This window comes from Dermacentor silvarum, chromosome 5 (genome assembly GCF_013339745.2).
Source record: "Dermacentor silvarum isolate Dsil-2018 chromosome 5, BIME_Dsil_1.4, whole genome shotgun sequence".
Lineage (NCBI taxonomy): Eukaryota > Metazoa > Arthropoda > Arachnida > Ixodida > Ixodidae > Dermacentor > Dermacentor silvarum.
Genome location: NC_051158.1, coordinates 5532944 through 5543777, shown reverse-complemented (window position 1 = coordinate 5543777; position 10834 = coordinate 5532944). Strand labels below are relative to the sequence as shown.

At 51.6% G+C, this 10834-nt stretch overlaps 1 protein-coding gene and 1 non-coding gene across 2 annotated transcripts; one reads left to right on the top strand and one right to left on the bottom strand.

Annotated features, from left to right (window-relative positions):
- The first annotated feature begins 4400 nt into the window (after window positions 1-4400).
- Window positions 4401-7280, top strand: LOC119452719 (uncharacterized). Its single transcript, XM_037714675.2, has 2 exons — window positions 4401-4520; window positions 5193-7280. The coding sequence occupies exon 2, from the start codon at window positions 5209-5211 to the stop codon at window positions 6811-6813; it is 1605 nt and encodes a 534-aa protein (XP_037570603.1). The 5' UTR covers window positions 4401-4520; window positions 5193-5208; the 3' UTR covers window positions 6814-7280.
- Window positions 7281-8752: 1472 nt separating this feature from the next.
- LOC119454673 (U2 spliceosomal RNA) lies at window positions 8753-8937 on the bottom strand. Its single transcript, XR_005192611.1, has one exon. It is a non-coding gene; the product is annotated as a U2 spliceosomal RNA (small nuclear RNA).
- Between the last annotated feature and the right edge of the window lie 1897 nt (window positions 8938-10834).

The following is a 10834-nucleotide window of genomic DNA, read 5'->3' as shown; positions in this document are numbered from 1 at the left end:
CGCGACCACCAGCAACTGTCATTACGCCGGCGCGATTAAAAAAAAAAGGAAAGAAAAAAGAAAGCAAGAAAAGGCCTGGTCGGCAGAGCGTGCACGCTAGCGCGCTTGTTTCCCCGGGAACGAGACCAGCACGACCACGTGACGCGGATAAGCCCCGAACCTCCTCTCCCGGCCCGGGCTCGGTCGGCAAGTTAAAACTGATACAACAATGTTGCTGGCTTTAGTGTTATTTAGGGGGCCTGTGTGCACTTGTGTGCGTGTACCACTGGCGGGGGGCTCGAATGCGAAAATTATTTTAACATGACCTCGGAGAAAAGTCGCAGTACTGCCCGAAAGGCGAAGCATGGATTGCGATAGCAAATTAGTAAGGATAGTATAAGGATAGTAGATTTGTCGGCCATATGAACTTGTAAACATTCGCTTACTAACTAAATTGACAAGCATGGTGTGACGCACGCACAAGCAGACATAAACACATCTCACCCGATGACCGTGGAAACTCGCTGTCAGAACACTGGAGTAAGGAAGCGTGGCAGCAGCAGCGAGCGAATTGACCTTCGTGCTGCCTCTCGCTTCAACGCGAACTAAGCGGCGAAAACACAGCGCACATCGCAGATCGCTTTCAAGATAGGACCCGTGCGGCCGTGCCATACGCAGCAGCCGCCGGCGTAAAACGCGCCCCCCCCCCCTCCCACCACCCGGTGCCTATGCGCGCGATGGAAGACGGCGCGCTTCCTCCCCGCTTTCCTTGCGAGATTGAGCTGCCATCGTCGGCTCACCCTCGTACGCTGTCACTCTCGCGTACAGCATACGGCGTGCGGTGACGATACGAACTTTATACGGAACGTCACAGCGACGCCGACGGCAGAAATGCACCTGGAGTGTCCATATAATTGTTATCGCAATAATAACTACACAACGCCCGGCACCGCGCCGGCGTTCATTCGCTGGCGCCTGCCAGAGCCGAAGCTGTTCTGGCGCAGCGTGGTGCAGTTTCACTAATTTTTACGCTTTCGACGCAATTTGGCGCAGCAATTTGCGTATCAAAATGGCGGAATTGACGCAGAACTTTCACCCCTTACTTTAGCAATGATAATAAGCTCCGTCAGAATAGCAAAATTGCGTGTTATAAAGCATCTATATGCAGAAACCAATGAACGTAATTGTCAAATTACGGGCAGCTTGTACACCCTATCGTGTAATCCTGGGATTGTCTCTGTGTTTTTCACTTGCCTATAGTATAAGCGCGCTCGCATTGTGCGGCTGCTACTCGGCTGCACCTCACAGACAAGCGCAAGCAATGACAGCGACACCGTGCGGCTGTGCGCGCACATCGTCTCAAACGTGTGCCTCGCCTTTGCTGTAGCCAGGCTGGAGTCCTTCTTTCTCGCATTTGTCCGGGCGTCGTGCGCATGCGTGATTTGCTAGGGAGTCATCTGGGTACTTTGACTTCTCGGAATCTGCATTTCCCTAAGTGCTGCTGTACCACGAAGGAGGACGCGCTTTGCTTCGTTTTGTCCATAACCGAGCTCCACTACGCGACAGCAGTTAAAGACTGTCCTTTCGGGATTTGCCACGCCGCGTGAAAGCGTCTAGCTCATGAATAGGAGGTTCTCAGTTCCAGTCGCGAGTTAGAGAACAATTTTCTCTCTCTCTCTCTCTCTCTCTCTCTCAAAAAATATTTCTGCATTATTATATAGTTCCTCCCTTTGACATTTGCAGTAGTTGCTTTTTTTTTCCCTATGCTTCACCACCTGGCCTGACACGACGGCTTCCTGCCAAGGGGAGTGAAGCGCGGGGAGTGTAGGGCCTGAGGTAGATGCCACTTCAGAGGCCGCAGACCAAAGGATAATGACACTTTGTTAGTTCGAAATCGTTTTGTTGTCAAATATTCATTTTCAGGTTGTACTTCAGTTCTTGTTCAGCGCCAGTCCTGCGTACTCGTCTCGTCCTTGTCTCTTTTGGGGCTAATGTCTTTCCTTCTTAGTTACAAACCAGCTCGCCCAAGAAAAAAAAGTTTTTCTAAGCACATGCACGCTCCCGCAGCGCAGCAGAGCGCCGGGAGATGCACCGCAGCCGGCGAGCCCAACGCCGTGATGTTAAACACGATCTGGTCAACGCGACGCGGCAAAGCTTCCATGATATGTAATAATCTCTTTCCTGCTTTTTTTTACCACCAATACTCTAAACGTCTCTTTCTTATCTCGACTGCTAACCGGTTGATGCTTCCGTCCACTTAAAACCCAAGCGCTTTTGGAAGGTGTGCGTTACCTACGGTTCTCACTGGGTGAATCCCACGTATCGGATTCCATTAGGATGTGCTGAGCGGTCTCCGGATCTGTCCTGCAGCATGCACATGCCTCATCTAGTTCCGGTATGATTTGGTTCTTAGGCAACCAGGTCGAGCTTCAAATAGCAAGGCACTGCCCTCTGTGTTATTGTACAGATTTTGTATTCTAATTTCTTTCTTCCCATTCTTGTAAATCTCCATGGTACTTTTTAATTATGCGTGGAGGACGATGATGATGATGATGATGATGATGATTTATTGGCATCCCCTTTGAAACGGGGCGGCGACAAATAGTCACCTAGCCTGCTTGATTTAATCAGGTATACTACACATGTTCTTTATCTAGCATTTTTGTATACCTTTTTCAAAAATTTAGCTTGTACCGCTGCCTATGATTTTAAGAGATCAGGTCGTATCGATCTTTTCCCTACTTTTTTTCCACCAGTACTCTAATCGTCTCTTGCTGATCTCTACGGCTGATCTGTTTATGTTTCCTTCCACTTTAAACCCAAGCGCTTCTGGGAGTTGCATGTTACCTACGGTTCTCGCTGGGTGGATCCCGTCGCATTCCATTAGGATGTGCTGAGTGGTCTCTGGATCTTTACTGCAGCATACACATGTCTCATCTAGCACAACACCATCTGGCGGTGTTATAGAGAACCAAACTTTCCGTCGCGCCACGGAGCACTCCTCTTTCATTTGTGGAAGTGCACGCGGCGTTGCGCGCGTTTCCACCAATGGGAGCACCTTGTGGGGCGTCTCTCGATGCGGACGGTGCCAGCGGACGACGCCAGCTGAGCAACCAGCTGCGTAAAGCTAACGGTTTAAAAACGCGTGTCACGGCTTCCATGCGTTGCATTTGGTCATGTAATGTAAGAATGAAAAGGCGACAGTTTCTGACAGCATAGTGAGTTCGTGATAGCTTTTGAGGGAAAGTTAATAGACGCCGAAATGAAGTCGCGTACAGGTGTTTTGACATAGATTCCGCGTTGTCCTATTTATCGCATGTACCACCGGTTTGAATGCGCAGAGATTGCAATACTAAACTCACCAACGTGGAATTGTTGCCCTTCGTATTTCTTTTTCTTTTCTTTTTTTTACTTGTTTGCCCATGAACAATGTAGAATTCACGCTCAGTGAACTGCCACCCTCCCTGTTAAACTTAGGAACACTATCCTCGATAGGCAGGTGCGCACGCTCTATGTAGGCAACGTGCACTTGTTGAAATTAAGGAACTCGTGATGCTCGCTAGCACGCAGGCGCATCAGGCAGAAAAAAGAATATTGTTTCTAGGTCGAGCCACTTCAGTTTGTGGCGTCAACAATGTGCGGCTTGGACAGTTTTAGTATCTGATGATAAAAGGCTCAAAACCAATCCCGCGCGCAGCGCCATAACTTCAGCGATCGCGTGGTAGTCAACGGTTGGCACCTATCTGTGCGCCGTCACGACCTGGAAGAGGTATATCTGTCTGTGCTAAGCACAAGTAAAAAGTGCAGGGCCGGTATTTTGTAGCGATGCCTTTAAAGTAATAATGCCTTTTCGCGCTTATCGCGCTTTGTCAGTGGTCAGAGCGACGGCCCGCTCGCGTTATCAACGTTGATATCGTGAGCGGACCGTCGCTCTGACCACTGACAAAGCGCGATAAGCGCGAAAAGGCATTATTACTTTAAACGCATCGCTACAAAATAGCGGCCCAGAGCGGCTCATTTCTCGAGCATCGCGTAGCGGTGCAAACACCTTCGACGGCCGCCGCCCCCGCCACGCCATGGCCCACAGGATACCCGCCGGCCTGGAAGAACTGGATGCTGACGAAATTGACGTTCGTTTCCCGGGATTAGACCTAACCGCTCCTTGCACGGCTGGTGAAGACGACGATGGCCGCATTCGAGTGTCCTGTTGTCATGTTCTCGAACAGCTGTCCGCCTGGAATCGCTTCCTCTGGCACGTCGGCTTGCAGCTGCGAGAACTCCGGGCACCCGGAGAACTGTCCCTGGTGCGGGTGGTCCACATGGGCAGCAGTGGCCTCCAGCAAGAAGTACGCAGTCGCGACGCGCGGCTTCTCTTCCACGTCCTCTTGGTTCGGCACCGTTGTGTCGTGAGCGTTGAGCTCGACGAACTCATTTGCGAGGGCAGCGGGCTCGGCGAGTACCGAGGAGCGCGTCGTCTCGGCGCTTCAGCAAAGCACGAGCCTGAAGGCGTTGACCTTCAACAGCCTATTTTGCGGCTACAGGTACGCGTGCTTCTTCACTGGCTCTTGGGCGTATAGTTGGGATTTCACTAGCGTTCTAGCTTTGCGCGGTACGTTAGCTAACCTAGCAAGACAGATGCGTAAATGGCTCCGGGTGACGGCTCTTGTTTGACCGCTGGTCACACGTTAGCGCGATAAGTTAGGTCCACTGATCACTGTGCCACCTCTTCTCGGCACCGCGGTAGGCATGTCCATAGATCTGCGCATAGAAGTCAACCACCGCGTACCGAGCTTGTCAGCCGAGGTAAATTAATCGAGTCACGAATTGGGATATTAAGGGGTTCAGTACCCGGCCCTAACGCTGCGTCCCGCTCTGGTCAGTCGAACAGCTGACCTCGGGAAATACCGACGTTTTGTCCTCTTCGAGAGATGACGCAAATCAATGACTGATTTTTCCCGTTGCTTGCTTGCTGTGTGCGATGCCAGAGAGCAAGTAGATAGCACAAATTGGACCGAAGCGGGCGGTGTGGGCGTTACGTTATTGCGCAATCGCGACAACGAGTCGCAGCCTGCGGTACGTTACGCACTGGGCGTTCTTGTTCGTCTATTTTAAGTATCTTGACTGATGACATGCACGTTCTTTTCGCGATCCGTTGCGTTCAATGCATTGCTTACGAGAAGACTTTTTAACCAAGTTGCCGCCTTTCTGCACAGATGGATCCAAGATGACATGTTCCGTGCAATCGCCACGATGACCAACCTGCATGAACTGGTTATCACGGGCACCGGCGCAGCACCCTTGGTCCTGCTGGAAGCGCTTTGTACGCTCCTGCTGGACACGACGAGTCTCACCACTCTCTCCATGTCGGGACTCGTCATCGACGCGGCACACAGGATGCGCGTCGTCGCCTCCCTCCGGCACAACGTCACTATCGAGAACCTGTCCTTGCACGGCAGCATTGTGCACTCGTATCTCTCGAACGGAGTCTCTGGGTTCACCGTTTTTCTGTCCAACAGCACGCGGCTGGGCTCTCTGAGCATGGAAGTCGTAGAATCGGACGCTGCCAAAACGCACATGGACCTAATGTGCGTGATCCCGCCGCTCGTCGATCGCGGCACTCTCTGGAAGCTCAAGCTTGCCGGCTTCCTCCTAAACGCCGACTGCGCGTGCCTGCTCGCTCAACTCGTGTCTCGGAAGGACGGGCTCCTCGAACACCTCGACATCGGCGGCTGCTACTGGAGCGCGGAGGAGTCGCCGCCTGGGTCGTCTCGGGTCGAAGCTAGAACGACAGACTGGGAAGAACCGGATCCCGCCATCTCGAAACTCATCTGTCCCTGGCTTCAGGCGTTCGACGACACCGCGCGTATCGAACTCTCCTTCCTCGCCCTCAGTTTCGTGGGACTCCAGCCGGAGCACCTCGCAGCTCTCTTCAACACCGCCACCACCTTCCAATACCTTGCGACCATCTCGCTCAGAGACGTGGCGCTGCACGAATTGAACGAGGTATGCCGAATCATCCGGGAAACCGACATGAGCGGCCGAGTTCGTATAGAAGGCGAGTACCTTGTCGACTCGGCGGCGCTAAGCATGCTCCACGAGTTTCCGGAAGGGTTGCGTCACGTGGCCGTCAGTTCGATCTGCGAGCCGAGACCGGAGGTGTTTCAGAACACGGTCCGCCTGGCGTGCAGCTGGTACCAGGTGACTACGCTTCATCTCTTCCTGACGCAGAATGTCGTGGGTGACGTCGTCACGATTCGCTCGTTGAGCAAGTACTTGGGCGTTGCTATCCCACTGAGAGAGCTCGCACTGACGGGTTGTTACCAGCCAGACCTGAGTCTTTGTCTTCGAGGAGCTGGGACCTCTCGCACCGTTCTTCTCGAGGCCATCTTCGAAAACCCGGGCATCCAAGTGCTGCGAATTGACGGGTTTCGTCTAGGCAGGGCCAACTTGTGCTTCTTAGCTTACGAGCTGGTCGCCAGCGAGACGCTGTGCGAAGTCTCTTTCGAATCCCCGGACAGACTTGAGAACGAAGCGTTTGTCCAGCTCCTCGCTGCAGACGTCCGCGAGAACACGACCATCTTGCGTTTGCAAGTCCTGGAATCTGTGGACGGAGAAACGCAAGGCGAAAGGTTCGTCGTCGAAGATGTTCTCGGTCGCAACCTCGGCTACCTAACCTGCGCGGCGCATTTTGTAGTCGAGGAGGCCCGCTTGACGCGCTGCGCGGTAGCCTTCGCGACCGTCTCCTGCAGTCCAGCGCTGGTCGAGAAAGTCCAGAAACTCGCGTACGTGGACGGTGCTGAGGCGACAAACATGATTCGAAGAATTCTGGAATAGTCGCGCGAACCGGGCAAAGAAACTTTAGGGGTGTTTTGTTTTTAGCAAGAGCCGCGAGTATTAAGACAAAGAGGATATCGATGTTCTCTGCTGCTATACGTATAAACATCATTTAATCACTTACCATTTGATTGTCTTTAGCGCTTACCTGTCTGCGTCCTCATTTGTATATTGGCGCTATCCTCGAGCGGTCTGTTTGTGTGCTGCCCTCTGTGGTCTGAGATACTTAAAACCTCGGTACTCTTCGATTCCACGAACCTGCGTTACTAGGAAGACAAGCGCCATGAGTATTTCATCAGTATTGTGTTTTAGTCTCATACGTGTCTGTGTTTTTATCAGTGTTGCGCGTGTTTATCGATATTACCGGTTCGCCTGTTGTACCCCACACAGCTCATTTTAGCTTTGACAGTGTCTCGGAGTAAAAAAAAAAATCCTTGAAATAAATGCACTGAGTGCTCTTAAGAACGTGTCTCTGGTAGTTTATTTTCAACGCAAGGTAGACAGCATGTAGCTTTTCATGCGGAACATGAAGCACCTGGAAGCCACGTGCTACGTCCGTGAAATGTGCAGTGCTCGGCGATTCCAACGCGGTGATCAGCCACCGGTGATAGCTGCGCGGCAGATTGCATTGACGGTGCGTCACAAAGGCCCTCGCCTTCATCGTATACCATAATGCATGATGATTTATTGGCATACCCTTTGAAAAGGGGCGGTGACAAATGTCACCTAGCCTGCTTCATATATTCGGGTGTACTGTATTAGGTAGGTATCAACTGTGTTCCCACCGTCCTTCGGTCGCCCAAAAAAACGCGGCAGCCTTGCGCTCCGAGCATCGAGTTTGGATCGCAAATCCGGAACGGAAATTCACCACATAAAAGCGCTTAATCCGACATAATGTTCAACGGGAAAATAATTGTTGCGTATTACCACTGCCAGATTCAATTCGATAGACCACGAACAATAGTTGCTCGAAAACGAATTCAGTGTACCCTGCCGGTGTAGCTCGTGGCTGTACTTTTCGTCATTCCTATGAGCGTTAAAGAACCACTGAAAGGAATCCTGCGTCGACATGTATTTGCCCCGTTTTCATCTACGGGGTGTATCAGTTCCATTCATATAGGGCATGAACCTGGCACGAGCTACACAACCAATTATCAGCGACATCAGCATGAAAGTTGCGATAGAAAAATAAATGTCGCAGTTTCGCCCGAAAGGCGAAGCACCGATTGCGATAGCAAATAAGTAGACAGCTATAGTAGTTTTAGTAATTTAGAGATAGTAGTTTTATCGGACGTGTAATTTGTAAACATTCGCTTATTAACTCAATTAACAAGCATGGTGTCATGCGCGCACAGGAAAACATGAGCACGTCTCACTCGATGACCGCGGTAACTCGCTGTCAAAACGCTGGAGTGATGAAGCGCGGCGGCAGCAGCGGCGAGCGAATTGACCTTCGCGCTACCTCTCGTATCAACGCGAACTAAACGGCGAGAACACAGCACTCGGCGTACTCTGTCCCCGCCGCAGATCGCTTTCTAGGGAGTTCCCGCGGCCGCGCCATACGCAGGAGCCGCCAGAGTAGAACGCCCCGCCCCCTTCTTCCCCTCCCGCCAGTGCCTTGCACGCGACCACGGTGTCAGAAACACGCGACGGAAGACGGCACGCTTCCTCCTCACTTTCCTCCCTTGCGCGCGCGATACTTGGCCACTATCGTCGGCTTACGCTCGTACGCTTTGACTCGGACATACAGCATACTGCGCGCGGCGACAAAGACGTTATCGCCCTTCGACTTTATACGGAACATCGCGGCGACGGCAGAAATACGCCTGGAGTGACCATTTAATTGCTGTCGCAGTAGAAGAAGACAAGGTACTTTTTAGGTTTCTAAATTTTGTTGCAGCGAAGCTCTATATGGCTAGTTTCCAGCGGATCGATGTCCGTAGACCAAAAAATACCGAAGATCGTGCAATGCCGGGCCTACCCGCGGCGGAGGAGAAGCAGGCTTCAAGCACTCCGCCAGCTTGCCGAAATAAGTTTAGTATCTTGGGTCCAAATACAACCCGTCTCGGGCATTAAGCTCATAAGAACAGATACTACACCTTGACCCGCGTCGGCCTTGTTTATGTTCGCACCCTACAGGTGTACGATATCCCGCGTATTCAAACTAGTGACTACCAATCTGAGTGTCTTCTGTCTCCTGACGTCACACTCTACGTAGGCTCCTTTCCTCAGTTTTGCTCAGACTGTGAAATGGGTAGGCCGCGCGTTGCGTACGGTCCGAAGAAGAACAGCGTGCCTACTAAGAACGACGGCGTGAACAGAAAAGGGATTGGGCGTGGCGGCGGCGGCGGCGGAGGGAGACCACCGACGATGAGCGGGCCGCGGACGCCAAGCGTAAGCGTGCTGCCCGCCAGGACCGCGAACCGGAAAGGCATGCTAACCGTCCATGTGGCGCCGATGCCGCAAACTTGGAACGTTTCACAGGAGCAATGGTCAATCACCACATACACAGCTTCGCTGGTCATCCACCTTCACAGAGTGGAATGGGATTAAATTAGAATTTCCTAAAACAATGAAAATACAAACTGTTTGACATATGGTGACAAAACAAGAAGCAAACTGTTTTCAAGTAGCGGAATTTTTACAGAAACGGCATAAAATAGAAGTGTCTGTCTCACCTTGCATTATAGGCCACCTATATGGTGTCTTTTCAAAAATGGTCACTACATCTTTATTATTTCTGAAATGATAGCTTTCCTACGCTGACACACTTAACTGATCAGTATGATGACCATAACATTTTTTTTTCATTTGTGGCAGGTCGATCAAATTTAAAATATATCACAACGACCGGAAGTTTAAGCATGTTACGAAATTTTATTGAAGTTGATTTAATGATTGAAAAGTTGACCCTTCAGTGCTGCCATCGAGGTTTCCGTGATAACATTTAACATTCCCGCATTTCCTTCTCCCCCCCCCTCTCTCTCTCTCTCTCAGATTGAACTTTATTAAATGCAAATATCATTTTCCCTCTTCCCAAGGCTTTGGTGCTTGTGGTCGTTTCCTCGCCAGATATGTTTATGGATATGTATAAACAACTTGGGTCGCTAGGGAAGCTCCAGGTGCAGTCTTTCCTAGTGCACAACGCGGGCCACTGGGTCATGTGCCGGAAATGAGAACACGCTGCTGGCTGTTTGTATTACCAAGTAGACAGCGCGGGTCACTGCGTACGTGCCCGAACAGAATACTTCGGCACTGGGTGCGCGCGAGTGTGTGTGTGTGCCATTGAGGCTGTGTGCAAATTTTATTTCGACAGCAATTATATGGACGCTGCAAGTGCATTTCTGCTGTCGTCGTCGCCGTGAGGTTCCGCATAAAGTTCAACGGCGATAAAATCGTTGCCGCGCGCCGTACGCTGTGTTAGCGAGTGAAAGCGTACGAGGGTGAGCCGGCAATCGCGGCTCAGTTTAGCGCACGCGACGGAGGAAGGCAGGTCGGAAGCGCGCGGTCCTTCGCGCGCGAGAAACGGGGGCGAGACGACATAGAGGGAGGGAGAGGGAGGGGGGTGCATTCCGCTCCGTCGGCTGCTGCTGCTCACAGCACGACCGCGCGGGCGCCGTATCTTGAAAGCGATCTGAGATAGCGAAGTGCGCGCCCGCGCGAGCCTCATCTTCAAATCGATCTGCGATTGGGACAAAGCGCATACGCCTAGTGCCGGTAGCTTCGTATGCGCTGTGCTTTCGACATTTAGTTCGCGTTGAAGTGAGACGACAGACAGCAATTTGTCCGCTGCTGCTGGCGTGCTTTCTCACTCCGTCGTTTTCACAGCGAGTTTCCGCGGTCATCGAGCGAGATGTGTTCATGTTTACCTGTGCGCGCGTGATACCGTGCTTGTCTATTTAGTTAGTAAGCGAATGTTTATAACTTCATGCGGCCCATTAAATTACTATCCTTGCTTCGTATAGCTCTCTACTAATTTGCTTTCGCAATGATTTGCCTTTCGGGCGAAACTGCGACTTTT

What these genes read in the sequence shown, in the direction of transcription:
- LOC119452719 (XM_037714675.2), top strand. Translation starts at nt 5,209, where the DNA reads ATGTTCCGTGCAATCGCCACGATGACCAACCTGCATGAACTGGTTATC.